This window comes from Mobula birostris, chromosome 31 (genome assembly GCF_030028105.1).
Source record: "Mobula birostris isolate sMobBir1 chromosome 31, sMobBir1.hap1, whole genome shotgun sequence".
Classification (NCBI taxonomy): domain Eukaryota; kingdom Metazoa; phylum Chordata; class Chondrichthyes; order Myliobatiformes; family Myliobatidae; genus Mobula; species Mobula birostris.
The window spans coordinates 9200889-9223652 of record NC_092400.1 but is presented as its reverse complement, the minus strand read 5'-3'; the positions used below and the strand labels follow the sequence as shown (position 1 = coordinate 9223652).

General features: G+C 37.6%; 1 protein-coding gene across 2 annotated transcripts in view; it reads left to right on the top strand.

The window, feature by feature from the left end:
* fbxw8 (F-box and WD repeat domain containing 8) overlaps window positions 1-22764 on the top strand; it is a 140303-nt gene that overhangs the window by 68351 nt on the left and 49188 nt on the right. For both annotated transcript variants that reach the window (XM_072247615.1, XM_072247616.1), the window contains exons 6-7: window positions 7993-8189; window positions 16604-16822. In XM_072247615.1, the coding sequence (XP_072103716.1) occupies window positions 7993-8189; window positions 16604-16822 (416 nt within the window). The remainder of the gene's footprint in view (window positions 1-7992; window positions 8190-16603; window positions 16823-22764) is intronic.

Genomic DNA, 22764 nt, shown 5'->3' with positions numbered 1-22764 from the left:
AAATAAATGAGTGGGAACAACTGTGCATTTCCGTGACCCTGTTGTAAGGATTAAGCAAGAGCGAGAAAAATAACAGAAAATAAAGGTGAATTAGAGTGGATGTTAATATAGAAAATTCAATGGGAATAGACAGATTGCTTTGAGGAAGAAAAAGAATCAACGAAAGATTGGAATAGAAAGGAGAAAATTACCATTTTAAAAATCTAAGAATTGTTCACATTGATTAGTTTGGCAAGAACGATTTATATGTTTTTAGAAAGAGATTTATGAAGCAAAAGGAGGAGAATCCTTTGGGATTCCAGAAGTCACAAACCTGAGTTTCATGGCCCATTTGTATGTTAATATTGTTAAAATACATGTGTTCATTTTTCATTGAAATCTTGTCAAATACTTTGTATTGGAGTTAGTGCCTTGTGTTGCACTTGGATGGTCTTTGTGTTACTGTATATTGCACAGGATTGAACGCACTTTGATTCTTCAAGCCCTAATTCATTTGTTGACTTGTTATGAAGTGAAAAGAGAGTCCTCACCAGAATTAAACTACTAGAAAAAACCTATCCTGAAACAAAACACCACTTGAAATGGTTAAAGTAGTGTGAAGCTCTTTTAGAGTTGTATTGTGCTGAAAACAATCAGACTATTGACGACACTGTGGCAAGCTAATGAACCAGAGATTGCATGAGGCATATCACTCTGAGCAAACAGTCAATTGTATTGCAAGGAAAGTCAATTAAATCAGAAAAAACTGTATGTTTACCAAAATGAGAAATTACAGCAATTCCTTTGGAACACTACAGTGAGTGGAGAACAGTAACATATAAATGGTGTACGAAATATCGGAATCTAACTTACCCAATCATAATCACTCTACTAAGCTGTAACAGTATAACACTGCAGACCACCTTTTTCACTACTATGGACTGGCAGACATCCCACCCTGCAAAAAACTCATTTCAGGGAGTTAGCACCACCAATTTGCAGGAGACTCCCTGAACTTCCGGGAGAGGTGGGATGTCTGCAATAGAGTAGCTCCTTAGCAGCCAGCAAACTAGTTTAAATAACGTTAGCTATGCTAATGAACAAATGACACCTGTTAAACTCACCTCAACATGTCTTTTACGGTCTTAACACCATGGGCAATAGAAAAGTCACTGTTGCAAACAGTGCAGCGAGCATCATTCTCATTACTTTTGACCCCTGTGAGGCAGGGGTACACTTTAGTGTAGTCTGGGGTGACGTACGTTTTATGATTTCTTTTTTTGGAACACTCTTCCATCGCTCGCTCTCTCTATCTATCTCTATCTCTCTCATGGTCGCTGTCGCTTTCTCTCGCACGCTCTCTCTTGCTCTCGCTTGCTCCCTCTCAAAAAAATTGATTTCTGGGATATTGTGTATAATTTGTGGGCATCGGGGAGCCACTATCAATATGCAGGAGATTCCCGGAACTTCTGGGAGAGGTGGCATGTCTGGACTAGTCTCTGATTGTGTCTATTTTTCTTGCACTAAATGTCTGAACTAATTTCTGAAGAGTCAATGAATCCATGAAAACCACCTCACTGTTACTTTTTAGCACTAAATATTTAGTAATTTTTTATAGTAACATGCACAAAATGCTGGAGGAACTCAGCAGTTCAGGCAGCTTCTATGAAAAGGAATAATGAGTTGATGTTTCAGCCCGAGACCCTTCATCAGGACGTCAACTCTTTATTCCTTAAAATAGATGTCGCCTGACCTCCTGAGTTCCTCCAGCATTTTGTATACATTACTCTGGATTTACAACATCTGCAGAATATACTGTACTGCTGCCACAAAACAACAAATTTCACAACATATGTCAGTAATAATAAACCTGATTGATTCTGCACCACACACACTTCCAGTATTAGCTTTGTAAGAAACTTGAAAGCTTTGTGAAATCCAATGTAAGACGTGGCAGATAGAGAACTTGTAGCCTAGAATCAGTCAAAATCTATTTTCTTAAAGCTGAAAATTGTAAATATTGGAAATCAGAAATGAAACAACAAAGCTGAAAATACTCAGTAAATCAGGCAGTATCTATGAAGACAGAAACAGAATTAACATTTCTGATCAATGATCTGAAATGTCATCTCTGTTTCTGTCCCCACAGATGCTGCTTAACCCTCCAAATATCTCCAATGTTATTTTGTGTTTATTTCTGCTTCCATTACACCTGATTTCAATAATAATATGATGATGAGAAGCTTACCAGAAACCAAAGTCCCTGCTGAGCAGGATAGAAGATTTGCCTGACAGCATTAATTTTTTCATCCTGTATGAAAATATATTAATTGCTGTATTGCCCCATAGGTTCGAGGTCACACATAAATTTTTAGCACATCTCTTAATACAAATACATTGCAATGCTTTAATCATTAGTTATCATATTCAGTCAAAATCCATTGTTCATTCCTGTGATTTGCTTAGGCAATCACTTGGATTTTGCCTGCTCCATCTATATTAATGCATTTTATATTGATTCTACCTCTTTGAGTTTAGAGATCTTTTGCAATAAGCAAGAAAGAGAGGGAGGTGATTTATTTCAACAACTGTATCATGGCACAAAACAGACATTAATTATTGATTGCTAAGTTGTAAACCGAGACTTGGCTTCAGTTGATTATGTCTGGCCATCAGTGAAATGTCAGATTATCAGACGCATTAGCTGTGAGGATTAAATTGGAACTGAGCGTGGTGGAGGGTTGTAGAAAACACTGTCTGAAATGACAAAACTGATTTACTCTGCTGATCAATGTTTAAAGAAAAAATTGTTCCCAAATACTGTTTTACAAATGGCTATGTTATTGTGGGGAGTATATAATTCAGATTATGTTTTATGGTGAAACAAGTGCCCGAGTGGTTCATTGCTTCCAAACACCCCGGCTAATCTAGAGTTTGCTGATAATAGCCAAAAGTAACATGAAACATCACTGCCATCTAAGAAAAATTGTGGAACCTCTCACAACTGATAGTGGTGCCATGTGTTGACTGAATGAGATATGATCTCTGGACAATGTCTAAACTGAGAGCCTGATTTTTCATTTTCTTAAAATAACTCATTCAGTGTCATTTTTGGTCTAAGCATTACTAATTCCTGAGAATTTTAGCTGGTGAGATCAGTATAGGAGAAGTGACATTGTGAGTACATACTAATGGAATACTAAAATTACTTTGTGGCCAGTTTATCATTTATTTCTCACTCTATAAATTGATTCCTTTTGGTTATTTAAAGGACTTAAGACTGAAGCTGTGAGCATTTTCTTTTGTTGAACTGGTAAAATAAGACAGTAACTGAGCTGCCCAGAGAATGCCTTTACACTGCTCTAGGAATGATGTCATTGCACTACTGAAATGGTGCAGTTTACAATAAAGAGGCAAAAATCATTGTGTGGAGTTCATGTACTCAGTTACTTTGTAGAAAATGTTAGTAGGTTATGTAATAGTGTCCAAATTCAATGCCTATAAAAAGGATTCTTCCCCCACCCCACCCCATCCCCCACCTTGGAAGTTTTCATGTTTTATTGTTTTACAACATTGAATCACAGTGGACTTAATTTGGCTTTTTTAAAACACCGAACAACAGTGAAAGATCTCTACCAAGTGATCTAAGTTAATTACAGATATACAACACAAAATAATTGATTGCATAAGTATTCACCCCTTCAAGTCAGTATTTAGTAGATGCACCTTTGGCAGTAATTACAGCCTTGAGTGTGTGTGGCTATCAGCTTTACACATCTGGACACCGCAGATTTTCCCCATTCTTTACAAAACTGCTCAAGCTCTGTCAGATTGCATGGGGATCGTGAGTGAACAGCCCTTTTCAAGTCCAGCCACAAATTCTCTATTGGATTGAGATCTGGACTCTGACTTGCCCACTCCAGGACATTAATGTTGTTGTTTTAAGCCATTCCTGTGTAATTTTGGCTTTATGCTTGGGATCATTGTTTTCTGGAAAACAAATCTTCTCCCAAGTTACATTCTTTTCCACACTGCATCAGGCTTTCTTCCAGAATTTTCCTGTATTTTGCTGCATTCATTTCACCTTCTACCTTCCCAAGCCTTCCAGGGCCTGCTGCAGTGAAGCAACCCACAGCAAGATGCAGCCACCACCATGTTTCATGGTCGGGATGGTGTGTTTTTGATGATGTGTGGTGTTTGGTTTATACCAAACATAGCATTTAGTCTGATGGCCAAAAAGCTCACTTTTGGTTTCATCAGACCATAGGACCTCCTTCCAGCTGACTTCAGATGTTCCCATATGCCTTCTGGCAAACTCCAGTGGAGGATTCATATGAGTTTGTTTCAGCAATGTCTTTCTCTTTGCCACTGTCCCATAAAGCTGCGAATGGTGAAGCACCCAGGTAACAGTTATATGTGCAGTCTCTCCCATGAATTTGTTTACTTTAAGATCTGTTTTGTATCTAGGTGTAATACTAATTGTAGTGTGATATGTTTACCCGTCCCTTTCTATTTTTAAGTCTCAACATTTCATTGAACATTGAAAACTAGTTTTTAACACTGGTGGATACTAAATTATTGGAGAAATGTATAAACAAGATGGTGTAGTTATATATCCAGAGATCTGTATTTATAACCCAGAGATGTAGTACAAATCCCTCCATAGCAGCCGTGAAATTTAAATTAATTTAGTCAAATAATTTGTTACAAAGAGCTAGTGTGTCAGTGGTGGTATAAATCCACTTGGTTAGGTCGTATTCATAAGGGAAGGAAATCTGTTTTTCTTGTATGCTCTGACTTGCATGTTACTCAAGCTGCACAGTAACATGATTAAACCCCTAACTTCCTTAGAAAGCCTTCAAAGTGTTACAACAAAACGCAGTATTCATCTGTATTGTGGAGAAAACAAAAGCACACAGATTGTCTATTGATAATCAAACTTTAGGGCACCAATATGGTTATATTGACAGTCATATGTTCCAGGCAATTCTTCCATTGTGATTCCTCATTCTTCCTCTGCCCACCAATGCCCACCAGATGCTCAACGTCAGTAAAACCAAAGAATTGATTGTGCACTTCAGAAAGGGTAAGAGGAGGGAACACAGATCAGTCCTCATGGAGGGGTCAGAAACGGAAGTGTGAGCTGTTTCAAGTTCCTGGGTGTCAGTATCTCTGAGGATCTGCCGTGGACCCAACATATCAATGTAGCTACAAAGAAGGCATTGCAGGGACTATATTTCATTCAGCCAGGCAGCATCTCTAGGAAGAGGTACAGTCGACGTTTCAGGCCGAGACCCTTCGTCAGGACCTTCGAAGGGTCTCGGCCTGAAACGTCGACTGTACCTCTTCCTAGAGATGCTGCCTGGCCTGCTGCGTTCACCAGCAACTTTGATGTGTGTTGCTTGAATTTCCAGCATCTGCAGATTTCCTGTTGTTTACTGTATTTCATTAGGAGTTTGAGGAGATTCAGTATGTCACCAAAGACACTATGGAGGCTACTGCATCATCTCCAAGAGTGGCTTACTGATAGAACTGCTGTCTAAGATGGCTTAGTCCTGAAGGCGTGGCTGCCTTGGGGTGGTAGGTTGTGAAAAAATTATAAGATAAAGCAGTCACACTTGTATCTTTTGGTATTGATGGGACTGATCACTGTGCAATACTTGTTTAGACAATGTCCTGATGTGACACTGAGGATGTCCTCTGTCACTATGTTGTGTGGCACAACCACTAAGTTTAACCAATCGATTTAAAGTAAAGCTCTGCAGTTGTGTGGTGCCTGGTGAAATGCAGTATGAACAGTGAAAGGTAGTAGACACTAAATAACTACCTTGACAACACTCATGTTTGCTTGAGATGTGTCAAGCAATAGTGACTGTCACCAACAAGAGATCCTAAGCAATTTCTCTAAAAATTCAGGAATGTGGTTATCAACATCACACAGAATGGGGAGAATCTTTGTAGACCTGAAATATAAGAATTTAAAATTGGTAATTAATCTACTTTCAATTTCTGTTTACAAGAGAGTGTTCCAAACATCTATCACTATTTATTATACAGACAAATACTACTTAACATCTTTTCTGAAAGGTTTCATTTTTAAATTGTATGGGGGAATAACTCTATTGCTGTTCCCCAAAATGATACAAAGATCTTTCCCTCCCCCCTCTTTCTGCTTTCCACAGGGATCGCTCCCTATGCGACTCCCTTGTCCATTCGTCCCCCCCACCCCTTCCTACCGATCTCCCAACTGGCACTTGTCCTTGTAAGCGGAACAAGTGCTACACATGCCCTTACACTTCCTCCCTCACCACCATTCAGGGCCCCAGACAGTCCTTCCAGGTGAGGCGACACTTCACCTGTTAGTCTGCTGGTGTGATATACTGCATCCGGGGCTCCTGGTGTGGCCTGCTTTATATTGGTGAGTCCCGACGCAGATTGGGAGACTGCTTTGCTGAACACCTATGTTCTGTCTGCCAGAGAAAACAGGATCTCCCAGTGGCCACACATTTTAATTCCATGTCCCATTCCCATTCCGATATGTCAATCCATGCCCTCCTCTACTGTCAAGATGAAGCCACACTCAGGTTGGAGGAACAACACCCTATATTCCGTCTGGGTAGCCTCCAACCTGATGGCATGAACATTGATTTCTCTAACTTCCATTAATGCCCCTCCTACCCTTCTTACCCCATCCCTTTTTTTTCTCTCTTACCCTTTCACAATAACTCCTTGCCTTTTCTCCATCTTCCTCTGGGGCTCCCCTCCCCCTTGCTTTCTTCCAAGGCCTTCCGTCCCATGACCCTGTCCCTTCTCTAGCCTTGTATCCCTTTTGCCAATCAACTTCCCAGCTCTTAGCTTCATCCCTCCCCCTCCTATCTTCTCCTATCATTTTGGGTCTACTCCTCCCCCTCCCACTTTCAAATCTCTTACTATCTCTTTCCTCGGTTAGTCCTGACGAAGGATCTCGACCCAAAACATTGACTGTACTTCTTCCTATAGATGCTGCCTGGCCTGCCGCGTTCCACCAGCATTTTGTGTGTGCTTCAAAGATCTTTGAAGCTGCTTAGGGCAATGGAAACTTATTTTGACATCTCATCTGAAAAATGGCATTTCTAGTGATAATATGTTCCCTCAATATTTTACTTAAATATAGCCCATTTATTATATTATTATAAATTTTAATGGAATTATTATGCATATTAGATATTTATGCTCAGCTCTCTGAAGTGGGACTTGAACTCATGAGTAATTTAGTTTAGAGAACTATCAACTGATCTGAGGCTGATACTGGCCTTTGTATGTTAGTTCAGATATCATTCTGGAATCTTCCAATGCCATTCCCTCCAAGGAGCAATTTATCATTCTTAAGACCTTAAGCTGCATAACGTCTACCAAATTTGTATTTTAATCCTCTAGATATAAAGATCAAAATTCCATAATCTTTTTTTCAGTAACTTTCTATACTTCAGACATTTAAATAAACTATGTATAGTGACCACAAGTCACTTACGCTGCCAGCTTTTTAATCTTTCAGAATGCCCTCTGTGTAGTACAACATAGATGATGTTACATTTTTCACATTTTCCCATGTGCTTAGTCTTTCTAATTTCTATCTTTACCTTCTGATTTTTATGTCATGTAAAATCTGCAAACCATATGTAGATATCCATGCCAATAATGCAAATAATATAATAAAAGGATTAAAAGCTATTGAGTCCTGCAGTAGTTTCATCACCTGCCTGATATTAAACATGATGTTCACGCCACTTCTGAGCTAGATTAATGTGTGTGCTCAATTTGCTGCACTGTGAATTTCAATCTATGAAATTTCCCCAGTAATATGAGTAATGGTACACATTTTTTAAATTAAAATCAATTATTGAATGACGGAATACACTGAGGTGAAATGGCTTTAAACATAATTGTGGAAGACTATTTTTAAAAATAAAAATGTACTCACATTTTATGTGCAAAAGTCATAGTTGTATAATTTTCTCCTATCCTCATTTGCAGGTGCTGTTGATGTATGGAGCACGGTTCTTGCACAAGAGCCAATACATCATTATCAGCATAGCCAGGACATACAGGCTATGGCTGTAGCAACAGATAGTGCTGTAATAGCAACTTCCTCGAGTTATCAAGTAAGATTAGAATCCACTGATGAGAAAGGATACTGGCAAAATGCATGCCAATTTGAACTTCAGAAACTGGTGGGTTTACATTTTATTATTTCTCATGTGTACACTTTTTCAGTCATGGCTGAATGTGATATTGCATTATATGGGGCTTTATATAAATCTGCTCATTATTAAAAAATCAAGAAGTTTATATGCTATCAGCATCCATTAGATTGATTAATATTTTGTGGAGCGGGCATCTTAAAGAAAAAACAAACATCAATGTTTTTAGGAGAAAGGTTAAAATCAATAAAGGAATAATACTTAAAATTTAGAGAATGATGTTTTATATTGAAAGGTCTCAAAAACCTTTAGGTAGTTAATTGCTTTTGGAAATGTACTGACTTGTTACGACCAAAGGGATTTGGTTTATCAAACCTATTTGCATCGAACTATCAATGGTTTATTTTTATGAATATAATATTGAAAATCCTGTCCTTAACCACTCAGACATAGCTATACCAATTCCTGAATTGCATTAGGTGTTTATTTTTCAGGTTTGCTGTTTCTGTTCTTCAAGTAGCACAGAAATGATTGTATTTATTTTGCACACTCTTTTAAAAAAAATAATTAATTTCTCAAACAGCTATTTATTTGCTTTCCTTTTAAAGATTTTATTAATATACATTCACTCATTAATTCTGTGGATGTAAGTATTGCTGGCAAGATTAGCATTTGTTGTCCATTCCTATAACTCTTGGACGATTGCTGCCTTAAGTGTTGAAACTTTCCCCAGTGTTTATTTAGTGATACAGCGTAGAATGGGCCCTTTCGGCCCAATGAGCCTTGTAGTCCAACGACCCACTTAGCCTCATCACAGCTCAATTTGTAATGACCAATTCCCCTACTCACCGGTATATCTTTGGACTGTGGAGAAATGCAGAGCACCTGGAGGAAACCCATGCGGCCACAGAGAGAACATACCAACTCCTTACAGAAAACTCCAGTCCCGGTTCCTGGTTGTACTTGAAATTAACGCCGCACAGATTCACACGATTCAATCCTGGGACACAGGAGTGTTTAATTACATTGGTCAAAACTCCTGGAGTTTTGAAGGATGAGAGATATTCTTATTTAGACGTACAAGGTTAGCAGAGTGGGCCCAAGGTTAGAGAATTTAGATCTAGGAGATAGAGTTGCAGATCTGGTGTTGACCTTTTAAGGCACAGTTGAGGACTGATTTCTTTATTCAGCCCATTATGTCTGCGCTGACCATGATGCAGATCTAAACAAATCCCATCTCCCTATCATGTCTGCTTCCACCACCTCCCCGACAGCACATTGCAGACATCTACCATGCTCTGTGTAAAAGTCTTGCTCCACACGTCTCCTTTAAGCTTTTATCCTCTCACCTTAAACCTATGCCCTCTGGTATTTGATCTTTCTACCCTGGGAAAAAGACTAACTCCTACTCTAACAGTGCCTCTCATAATCTTATACACTTCTATAAGGTCAAGCCTTGGCCTCTGATCTTCCAGCGAAGACAACTCAAATTTGTCCAACATCCCTGATAGCTAATACACTGTATTCCAGACAACTTCCTGGTAAACTTCTTCTGCACCCTCTCCAAAACCTCCACATCCTTCCTATAGTGTGGTAACCAGAACTACACACAATGTTCCAAAAGTGACCTAACTACAGCTTTATATATGACTTGTATACACAACAGGACTTGCCAAATTTTATATTCAGTACCTTAACCAGTGAAGGCACACATGCCATCTGCTTTCTTTACTACCCTGTCCACTTATGTTTCCACTTTCAAGGAGCTATGGACTTGTACAACGAGATACCTCTGTAAATCATTGCTATTAAGTGTCCTGCTGTTTACTGTATACTTTCTTCTTGTTTTTGACCTCCCTGACAGTATCACCTCTCACTTTTCTGATTAAACTCCATCTTCCATTTCTCCACCGAAATTTTGAATTGATCTATATCCTGGTGTTTCATTTGGCAAACTTAAATACTATCCACAACACTATTTATGTGTAGTCAACAAATTTACTAATCAGACCATCAGTGAGTTGTAAGTATTTCGATTCCTCTACCTCTGATAACTGGATGCTTTATCATGTATCCTTCCTACGTTCAAGGCTGAGATTGATTTTTCTCTTCATTTAGAGAATCAGGGTATTTGGGGATTGGACAAGAAGGTGGGCAAGATGCAGGATTGGCCATTATCTTGTTAAATGGTCGAGCAGGCACATAATATCAAATAGCCTTCTCCTGCTTCTAAGTCTACTGTTCATTTATAGAACATAAGAAGCTAAAATACTTGTAGATTTGCTGCATCCAATGCATAGAAAACAAAATGCATGTAGTGAATGGTAGCTAGTTTCTATGATGTTGGCCCTTCGATTGTAAACTAAGATAGCCTGCAAAAGCTGTAGGCACGGGTTGCGCGCTCTGTTTCTTTTGAGCATAGGGGTATTAAAGAAATCTCCTTCTCTTATTTGTTGTCATTTACATTTCATAACAGGCTGTGGTGGAACTGCAGAGTACCGCATTGATCCATTGTTGATGGTATAAAGACAGAGGTGGTGGAAACACTCACCTGCTCGGGCAGCATCTGTGGATAGAAAACTAAACTAATATTTCAGGCCAAGTGCTTTCATCAGAACTGGAAAATATCCCTTGACCTGAACTACTATCCTTTACATAAATGCTTGAGTGTGCTGTTTTCTGAATTTTTTCCCCCCAGATTATCCACTGTTCATATTATTGTTTAACACTGTATCTCATGTTATGTTGCTTTTGCTTACCTTCTTCACTTGTTTGTGTAACTCTCATATTCTCTAAGTGAAGAGAAAAATTGTCCTCAGCCTTGAATTTTGGACAAATTTTGGATTTTGGACAAATGCACTATTCTCAGCTTTCTGGTGTAGCGATATGGATCTAGTCCTCTGCAGAATCATCTTTATGTTCTTTTGGCATGCTATAACATTCTGCCTTTTTAATTAAGGTTAATTTCCTTGTTTGACTATTATGAGGAATACTGTATACTGGATCACAATACAAATTGAGAGGGAACACAGTACACCTGCAGGACATGCGTGAGGTGCCTTCTGAATATCAAACTTTGAATTATTACATCTGTTATGAAGTTATCCTATTCAGGAAGATGATAAGCCTGTATTTTTTTAAATGTGTAAGTAGGACTTTGTCCCAACAAGTACTATGCAGTAGTATTGTACTGCATAGTACTATGAAATTTCCAAGCTGTGGACAGACATGTCTGCATCACGTAGATTGGTAAGGAACTGATTAAATGTAAGAGTAAGAGTCAAGCCCTTCAGAATGGAGCCACCTTGGCCAATGATGGTACCAGAGATCCAGTCTAAAAATTGGGTATTGAAGTGCAACATATTATGTAAACTCTGTACCCTTGCCATCTTGCGTGTTTCACGTTTCTTCCTTCTGCTATTCATTGTGGAAGAGTACCAAATCATTAACTGAGTGAGATTGTTATTTGTCCATGGTTCACCTGCTACAATTGAAGAATTTGCTAAAGGAAGGGGGAGGGTGTATGGGAATTAACTGAACAGTGATGATGTGTAAGAGGAGGTTTTAGGATTAGATTAGATTAGATTAGATTATGAGGACACGCAGTCCTCTTTTATTGTCATTTAGTAATGCATGCATTAAGAAATGATACAATGTTTCTCCAGAATGATATCACAGAAACACATGACAAACTGACTGAAAAACTGACAAAAACTACATAATTTTAACATATAGTTAAAACAGTGCAAAGCAATACCGTAATTTGATAAAGAACAGACCATGGGCACGGTAAAAAGTCTCTGATTTGGGACAGGGATAAAGATGTGGAATAGGGAGTGGAAAGATTTAATGGGTAGGGTAGTGTGTTGTTTGGTAACACTAACAGGATAAGGAAATGTGTAAGTTGAAAGAATTAGTAGATGATGGACATGAAGAAACCAACAGATGAAGACTTCAGGATTTGGAACAGGAAGGACCAATTTTTAGAAAAGTAATTTGCAAGAGAAGAAAGTGTTAATGTTGTAGTGAGGCGATCAAAGGAGAACACAGAATGTTTGTGATTAACAGGCAAGTCCATTGAAGATAAGGAGAGATGTTATGAAAGTTAGACCTAAAGGGAATGAAGTGAGTGGTTTTATTTGAAGCAGTAAATGGCAACTGAGGTTTCTGGGACTACAACTAGAGGTCATGGGTTAAGGGTGAAAAGTGAGAAGTTTAAGGGGAATGTGAGTGGAAGCTTCTTCACTCAGAGGGTCATGAGAGTGTAGAATAAACTGCCTGCTCAGGTGTTCCATGCAAGCTTGACTTCAACATCTAAGAGAAATTTGTTTTGGTACATGGAGGTAGGGATATGGAGGTAAGTGGTCTAGGTGCGTTTTGATAGGAGTAGGTAGTTTAAATGGATTGGCATGGACTAGATGGGCCAAAGAGTCTGTTTCTGTACTTTTTTTTATGACTCTAATAATTTATGTATAGACTTTGCTAGTACCTTGTACTCCAACTGTGGTAAGACTTTCCTAATTTTGTTATCCATCCCCTTTGAAATTAAAACCAGCATCCAATTTGCTTCCCTAAATACTGCTGTAACTATATGCTAACTTTCTGTCATTTCTGTGCAAGGACCTTCAAGTCCTTTATTGCTGCAGCTTTCTGCAGTATTTCTCTAGTTAAATGACAAACTGTTGCATCGTTCTTCATTCCAAAGTGAATAACCTCACATTTTCTCACTTTATTGTCCATTTGCCAGCATTTTGCCGACTTATTTAATCTGTTAGTATCTTTCTGTGTACTGTTTGTATTGTTCTCACTGCTTGCCATCTCCTTGATGTTTGTATCATCTGCATTTGCTACCTTCCTTCAAATCATTGACAGGTCTGGAAACCAGCTGTTATCTCTGCATTGGTTCCTGTTGTGCTCCATAGTTTACAGATTGCCAATCTGAAAACAACCTCCTTACTCATATTTGCTGGTTGATATCAGCTTATGTTCTAGCAATAATAATATATTATCCTGAACACCAAGTGCTCTCTTGCAAAACACTCTTTTCTTTTTAAAATCCAAACATATTGCATCTACAGGTTCCCCTCTTTCCATTGTGCTTGGTACTTTGGCAAAGAACTTTAATGAATTTATCAGACAGCATTTCCTTTATTTCTTCAAAGTTCTAGTCCTTAATCTCTGGACTGCTTCTACTTTTTTCTATAACTATTTAAAACTAATAGAATTGTGCTCCCAAAGAGCTCTCCAATTACCAATATATTTACATGGCCCACCTCTTTCCCTGAGAAGAGATCCATTATTGCTCCTCCCCAAGTGGCTTCCTCTTTATTGCGTGAGGAAACTGTTTTGAAGACACCACACAAGTTCTGCTCCATCCAGCCCCTTGGCACTCTGGGTGACCCAGTCAATACCAGGAAAACTGAAATTTCTGACTCGCGCTAACCTACTACTGTCACAGTCGTGTGCAATTTCTTGACCCATGTACTCCACTAATTTTACTCACTCTTTCGGCTCCAATAGTAACTCTTCCCACGAAGAAGCTTAAAGACATTGGGCACATGGGAACACCATACCTACATGTTCCCCTCCAACCTGAACGCCATCCTGACTGGGAAACATATTGCTTTCTCTCATATTCACTGGTTTTAAATCCTATAACTCTTTACTCGACAAGGAAGTTGTTCACCACCTCTTCTCAATACTAATGAGGAATACAGAATAAATGCTGGCCTGTCAGCAATACCCAGGTCTTAAGTAAATAAATAAACAAACAAACCAGATTTTCTCTAAAGTTCAGACTCAATCCTTTGACATTTAAATCAGTCAAGATGCAGATGTTTAGTTCTAGGTGTTTATTACTGCTTCAAGGACAATGAATTTGAATAATCAGGCATTATAATCATATCATATACTGCCAGTGTTGAAATACGTTCATATGAAATTTAATAGCTTTGTCACTGCTCAGCCATATTTCTGTTGTACTTTAAATTGTAGAATCATGAAGTGAGCTTTACCTGTAATGGAGCTGAGTAGTATATTGTGCTTGAGACAAAAAAGTGTAGTTTAAAGAACAGAAGAACTGAGAAATGGCTTGAATTAAGAGCTTGCTCTACACTTTTTCTTCTTTTGTTAAAGGAATAGTTAATATCCTATCTGACTTGCCATAGTAAATTATTCATTTGACATTTGTTTGATCATCAAATTAATTTTTTTGCGCATGTGTACACACACACACACACACACACACACACACACACACACACAAAATATATATAATTATGGAGCATTTCTGTATTCCCTGGTTTATATCTACTCTGTTAACAAAATAGCTCCAGCTAATCTTTTACTTTTTCCATTAATTTTCCCATTGGAATCCACAAAAAAGTATTGAAATCCTTATCTTTATGATTTGCTTTGATCAAAATTGAAATAATCTTTGTGCGTTGTGGTTCATTCTATGCCTTGTTGCTTCAATTTAATTTCATTGTACTTATTTTTATCCTAAATGTACTGTGTTATTCACTGACACTTGTTAACATTGTGTGTATTCTGCACAGTTAATAATATTTGCTCAGCGATGAGTATGCCTGTACATTACATCAGTGACAGCCCTTTAAATCTACTACACCACACAGTAAAATGTTTTGGACATTCAAAGGATGGTCACAGCCTGATAATGAAAGCCAGTTTGTCCAAGTGTGCATGTTTTAGTTACTAGGCACTTGATATGCTTTTGAAACCATTCCTTTTACACTGAACTTTCATTGTGAAGAGTCAATTTCTGAACCAAGACTGCGGAGCAATGGTTCTCTGAACATATCTTTTCAAGTTGAAGGTAGAAAACCGGCTGAAATTGGAGCAATAAAATTGTACTATTTCAGATGTTTTCCCTTCACAGAAGCAGCAAAGCTTGCATTTAACTGAACAGCAGGTGTATCTTAAGGGGAGACTGTGTGGAAATTTGTATTAATATGAGAGACAAGATACTTGGCTAGTAGTTTTTTAAAATGAATAAAACTCCAGTAGTGGAGTTTCTTCATTTAATTATATAAGTTGATCTATACTTTCTAATTACCCTGCACATCACAGAAGTTCATTGTTTCTTTAGTTATTTAATTACTGGTCATTATGACATCATTTTCTTGCCAATAATTGTATCGCTTTTGTTGCCTAATGAGAAGAATACAGAGGTATTATATACTATTGACTCATTTTTTAACAAATAAAATAACTTGATACGTTAGATAAATGAGAAATATTAAAACCATTTAAAAGTTAACAGAAGTGTTACTATGGAAGCTTTAATTAGCCATCATATCAAGATTGCCTCCAAAAAAATAACAAAAATTAGTGAATAAACAGTAGTTGCTGTATTACATTTCAGATTATTACTATGAATAATAAATGTGTTGTAGCTATCTCATCCTTTGCTCTGTTTTTGCTGGCAATATTTACTATAGTCAGAATTGCTGATTTGTTAGCTCAGTACTGTCCCTGGCATTCAAAAAACCCACAAAGAAACCATTCAATATAGTTGCATTTAATATATTCGTACTTGATGGCTTTGAAATGGCTCTTCAGTCAGACAGGCTTACTGTTAAATTTTAATTGAACAACTCTGCCAAGCTTATTTTACTGGAGGTTGCTAATAGGATAACTGGAGGTAGCTGCAGAGATTGTTTATGCTTCCACCTCCAGCAACTAGTAGTATATCATTTACTGAGCAGTATTTTCAGACCAGCTTTCTTGGTTTATTGTGTCAGATGTTTTGAGCTTGCAGATAAGCAGCTCCAATGTAAACTGACCTGCCTGACAGAAGCAGATCACATGTAAGCGGAGGAGTGGAGTAGGAGAGGTGGGGTGGATTTCATTGAAACCTATTGAATATTGAAAAGCTTGGATAGAGTGGATGTGGAGAGGATGCTTCCTTTAGTGGGAGAAGTCTAGGACTAGAGCACACATCTTCAGAATAGAAAGATGTCCCTTTAGAACAGATGAGGAGGAATTTCATTACCCAGATGGTGGTGAATCTGTGGAATTCATTGGCACAGGCTGGTTGTGGTTGATAAGTTCTTGATTAGTAAAGGCTTCAAAGGTTATGGAGAGAAGGCAGGAAAATGGGGTTGGGAGAGATAATAAATCAGCCAGGATGGAATGGCAGAGCAGCTGTGATGGGCCAAAAGGCCTAATTCTGCTCCTATACCTTATGGTTTATATGGTCTCTAAATATGACTACCTCAAGCTGGTCTATGGTAAGCCTATTATTCTTGCAGTAACTGATAACTAAAGCCATTGAGAATGAACTTCATAGAAATTTCTTTACACTAAGGATTTGTTCCCTTCCTGTGAATCACAATAAATATTAAACATGTATAATTGATTTTTTATGTATTGAGACTCATCCATAAACCTGCTAGAGCCTGTTTGTTCTCATTATTTTGTAGGTTAGTTATCTACAGCTTGTTCCGGATGCTCTGAGTACAGATGGAAATGAAACATTACTAGCAGCAGCTGAAGATACAGTTTATTTACTCAGACCTGATACAGAGCCAAAGGTGCTTCATTCCATCTATGGAAATACTGTGACCTGCTTGGATGTATCCACTAATTGGGTTGCCTGTGGTGTCAGAAACTTTGGTTGGATAATGAGTGAAGGCAATAAGGTAAATTATTTTCTAAATCCACTGTAAGAATGAATGATTTTAAGTGGCAACAGTTGTGGCAATATTTATTTGTAGTTGTATTGGTGAGAATTACTTGAAACACAAATACTACATGATAGTCTATTACACAGCAGAACTTTTTAATCAGCACAATCTTACAAAGTTGAATCAAAAACCTAATAATTTAGCATAATTGTCTCCTCATTTCACCAGAAGTACACATTTGAATTTTTCTTCTAAGCCCTGTGTTGTAATAAATCTATACTCAAAGAGGTCACCAGGCACTTACAGTGATGTGGAGGAGTACTTTTGGGGAATGAAGTGCCAAGGGAGCAAGTGGATGTTGGGGGTAGGATTCTAATTCTATCAATAAGTTTGTTTTTTTTAGTGACTAACAGATTTGCTTCCATCTAAAAGTGAAATAGCTGGTGGTTCTGTGTTATCTGCAAAATGCAGGCTGACAACATGTAATCTCATTTTAAGTGGAACCTACTAGATTACGTGTTAAGGAGCTTGCAAATCGCACGTAGCAAATGTGAATCAGAGCAGAGAACTGGCAGTGATCTGTTGGAACAATCAGATAAAATGAAAACAAGAACTACAAAAATGAACTTGGAGTAGCTTGTATAAATTTTCAAGATGTTAGTATGATCAGTGCTTGGTATGTGTAATTGTTTCAGATAAATGCACTGTTACATTTTATATTCTAGGGAAGGTCATTGTCTTCTTGGTTACTTTTTCTATTACCCATTGTCAGACTGCCACTTAATACATGTTGACATCCACAGAAGGAGATTGAAGAATGTGCCAGTATTGCAGCTTTAAAATGAAATCACTTGCAGCTGAGTATCTAATAAATGTTATATAGCTTACCTAGCCAAAATTGTCTGTTAAATACCTCAAAAAAAAATGAGGATGTTCTGTTGATTACCTTCTCTTCAACTGGTACTCTCTAGTTAAAAGCTACTCTTCAGAAATGCCTTAATTATCTTCGGCATATCCTTCCCAGCCACTTTATGTACCTGTTTAACCTTCAATTCCAGCAGTATACTTACAGTAGGAATTAATTTTTAAATACAAATATTAGTTACATATATACATTTTATTGATATTTTTCATCAGCTGCCAGTAAGTGGACGATGCATATTAAATCTCAGGATTGTCCACAAACAAAATAAGTCTCATAAAGCCATATCGCACCGAAGCAGACCCTGCAGCCCACTCTGTACATCGAGTACTCATCTATAGTGCTTCCATTTACCAGCACTTGACCTTTAACCCTTTGTGCCTCAGTGATGCTAGACCCTTCTTAAATGATGTAAGAGTTTCTGCTTCTACCATCAACCAGGCACCGCATTCCAGGTTCCAGCCATCGGAAGTGAAAAATATTCTTCCGCAGGTCTCCTCTAAGCTTTGTGCACTTCTATAGGTCCACCCTCGTCCTGCTTCTCTCCAAGAAGTTCCAAACAAAACTTGTCTCTCCTCATAACTGAAATACTGGCAACACATTGCAGTCTCCTCTGCACCTTCTCCATTGCAATCCCATCCTTCCTTGGTATTGTATAGGTTTTGAAATGTTCATCACAGTTAATGTGAAATTCTTATTAACAGTCTCCGAGTCTATGTCACAGTTCTACAAACTATACATTATTAAAACAGAAATCCACTACAGATTAAGAGGATCTCCTCAGTGAAGTTGAATCATATCCTATTTTTCTTTGAGGTATTGAAAGATTTTTAAGAAAGAAAACACTGCGAACAGTTTGAAAATATTGTAGATTGCAGTAAAACAGTTCATGCAACATTATTTTGTACTTAAGATTTTCGAAGTTTGTATTTGTCGTACCTTTCATCTCTAGAACTAAATATAATGTAAGCACACAGAAAAATGTTCTATATTTTCACTATGATAGGGCACAGCACAGGTCAAATGATCTCCTGTGCTGTATCATTCCATTCTGTGATTAACAGAATGGCTTGATCTGCAAGCATATTGGTTCAGTCAAATCTCAGAAGTGGTGGGAAGTAATTCTGCATTTTGCTTGATTTGCCACCTGTCACAATTTTAATTACACTCACTGGTAAGTTTAATAAACAGTGGGATCTTGTAAAAAGATCATGTCAGGGTGAGTATAGTTTTCATTATGAGCGGTGGTATGAGATTAAGCTCTGTTTTTCATTTAGAAATAAGCTGTCACAACTCTCAAGAGATGTGTGTCAAGGAAGATCGTATTAGATAAATTGTATTTTCTTTTGTGTCTTCAGTGCCTGTCTTGACATCTGAGCTGGCTTATTCCGACACATATCAAAGCTGTTTAATACTCCAGCACTACAAAGGCTTTTTTATTTAATAAAAAACACTTGTAGGGCACTGGATATTTCATGGAGTGCTGATTAAGTTTTGCTTATAAGCAGTTGTAGTAGCATCTTATTCAAGGTGAAATGTGGAGCAAGTTTTAAAAAAAAAGCTACTTTGGCTATACTTTGGTACTGTGGAGCTGGCTAAAGTTGGAAACAAAGTTTTCTTCCAGTTAGTGTATTGTATTCTGTAGCCTCAGGTGACTATAATGTTGTGATGCACTGTGCAGCTAAATATTCAGTTTACTTTCTTGTTAGAAATTACTTTCATTATATCAGTGCTCTAAGGTGAATTCATATCTAGGTGTCAATTGTGAAAGTGATTAATAGAATTTCAGTTTATACCTTTCATGAAATAAGTGCTGTAAATACCCTCCTACTCCCCCAACCCTCCACGCCAACCCAATTTCTTCATCCTTTCTTCATAATTCAAACACTCCATCTCAGATATAATTCTCGTGAATTTTTTCTGTGCCTTTTCCAGCGTACCACATTCTTCCTATAATGTAGTAGCCAGTACTATACCCATTACTCCAGCTGGCCGCTAAGTAGTGTTTTATTAAATCTACCATAACTTCTGTTGTAAAACTGTTGTAACCTATGCCCTGGCAATTGAAAACAAGTATCCCAAATGCCCACTTCACCACCTCAACCACCTGCGCTCTTATCTTCAGAGTTGTACATTGAGGTCTCCCAGTTCCTCAGTGCTTCCTTGGGTCCTAACTTGATTAATCCTCCCAAGATCACGTCACACTTATCAGAATTAAATTCCATCCGCATTGTTAGTCCCCCTTACATACTGATCTGTATTATTCTATAGCTTACAACTGTCCTTCTTACAACACCACCAATTTTTGTGTTATAAAGCTTTCAGATCATACCTCTTGCTTTCATACCCAAATAATTAATGCACATAATAAAAAGTAAAGATCCCAGCTCTCAGATCTTTGGTACACACCAATTGCAGAGTTCCAAACCTAAAAACAACTCTCTACCATCGCCCTCTGTTTCCTATTACCAAAGCAATTTTAGATCCAATTTGCCAATATTCCTGAATCCTGTGGACTCTAACTTTTTGAAACTGCTCCCATGAAAATACCTTGCTGAGATCTATGTCGATCATATCAACCCCATTCCCTTTTCTATATATTTTGTTATTGTTATTATTGATTAATCCCTGCCTTTCCAAATGTCACTCTGAAATTTTCCTAATCACAGGCACATTGCATTCGTTTGATTTGTGAATTTAGTGGGTTTATTGTAATTGAATTATACTGTTATAAATGCACTGCCGAAGGCGTTTTATTTTATAAGCTAGCTAAGAAAATATCTTATGTGTATAATGATCAACTTCAAACAGATCGTTTATTGATTAATAACATTAAGTCTTTGTAGAGATGCTGCTAAAATAAAACCAAAATTATGTTTAGAAATGTAGATTTCTTGCATAGACTCTTAGAAGCAGGTTTCCAAAGTTGCTTTCATTTAGAGCTTGGGCCCAATGGGATCTGACTACCTGTTTGGTTCAGGTTTAATTGGCTGAATATTTTTGGTTAGGGTTGAGTTGAGTTGTTAGAACTTTATCCAGATCGATCTGACTCTGATATAGCAGGTTTGACTGTACTATGGAGATGTTTTTGTTGGACATTTGGTCATGGGTTGGAAAATGGACTTCATTCTAATTTAGTATGGCATTTTCAGGGCATGGATATCAAGACTGATTCTGTATTCACAAATAACTTCTGATTTTGTGTGGAAAATATAAATACTCAGATTCAAGTGAAGTTTAGATTAGCTTTGGGATTTCAAGTATACAGACAAACTTCCATTTTCAATAATACATTTTAACTTCACTGGCATATATCCATGATATTAAATCTGAATGCTGTAATGGTGGCATTGTTTCTCATTTTGCAATATTTGCAGGAGTATTCAATTTCATGGAGGAGAAAAATCTTTCAGTGTATCTTTGTACAGGTTACAATTAGGGACATAAGATTTGCACTTCAAGACTTACGGCAGTAATCCCCAGCCACTGTACTCCTTCAAAGGAATAAAATAAAAATATAATGGAACAGCTTTTTTAACTTATTGGTAGTGATTTCATTTTCTCCATAGTGAACAATCCTGTATCACTGTAACTTAAGGCAATGCATCAGATATTTCAGAATAAAAACTCATTGGAAATAGAACAGGGACCATCTTGTTTGTCTTTTTCATTTGTCCTATACATTGCTATGGTGCAAGGTCCCAGTAGCCCTCTAAAGTGCAAATGCTTTACAGTTTCACACATCAAGTAAATGCTGACAGGGGCTAACCAAACAGAAGCTAGGCTATGGAGAGCAGATTCTGCATCCAAACACAGGAGGTACAGAAGCTTGAAGTCACACACTACCAGGTTCAGGAACAACTACTTTCCTACAGCCATTAAGTTCTTGAACTGACCTGCATAACCCTAACTCTATGGTTAGCAATGAAACACTACAGACCACCTCTTGCACTGTCATGAACCCGTTTCTAATTGTTTTCGCAGCATTTTTTCTTCACTGTCTCATATAATTCTAGCATTGTTTATGTTCTGTGAGTTGTTTAAATTACATGCCTGTGATACTGCTGCATGCAAATCTTTCATTGTACACGTACCTCAGTGCACTTGTGTACATGACACAGAACTTGATTTGACTTGACTTGAGTAATCCAAGTCAGCTACCTCCTAGAGACCAGCCGAAAGATGCAATTAGTTTTGTCTGATAATTTAGTTAGGAATTTAGTTATGCATTGCTTTCGAAATGTGAAATTTAAGTTAGGAAAATAGAATTACAATGGCAGGAAATATATTTGCATGCTTAGTGATGCAATGAAGAGTGGGTTACTAAATGGAAGGCAACATGAAAGGAGAAACTATCTTAAAAAGCCATCAAATTGAGGTGTCATTTATTAAGACTATTAATAATGTTGGTGATTGCCATTGTATTTAGCTTTAACAGTGTAATTAGATTAGAGCAATTTTAGGAAAGATGACCTTCTCACAAACAACTAGCCATTTGAGACAACTTACTTGGAGGCATTCTAACACCCTGGGACTTATATGGGAAATGGTGGATTTGCAATTGTAGATCTTTTCCCATGGTGCATGAACTCTGTAGTTCTCTCTTACTTAGTAGTTTCTAAGTGTGAAAATGCTCAGTTTTTTCACCCTTAGTTGTTAAATGGATCCAAGCCCTGTCATGGTAATATTCAGTTTAAAATGGGTTAAGCTGCAGATTTAAAAGTCGATCATTTTCTCATAGCAAAGGAAAATAACCTTACGCTTAACTTTCTTTTCTTAAACTGACTCAGTTCATTTCAGAAAAACTGTAGGTAAACATTGGATCATCTGTTGCCTACCTTGCGAGAATATGTTCAGAATAGCTTTGTGTAACTGGACAGAAAGGCTGGGTCCTAAAAATATGATTGGGTAATTTACATTTGCATAACCAATCAAGTGATCCGATTTCCATACAGCTGCTGCTAGGTGAAGTTGGTACAGGTGCCTGGATCAACCTACAGGGAAAAATTAGGAATTAGTGACATCACTTTGACTG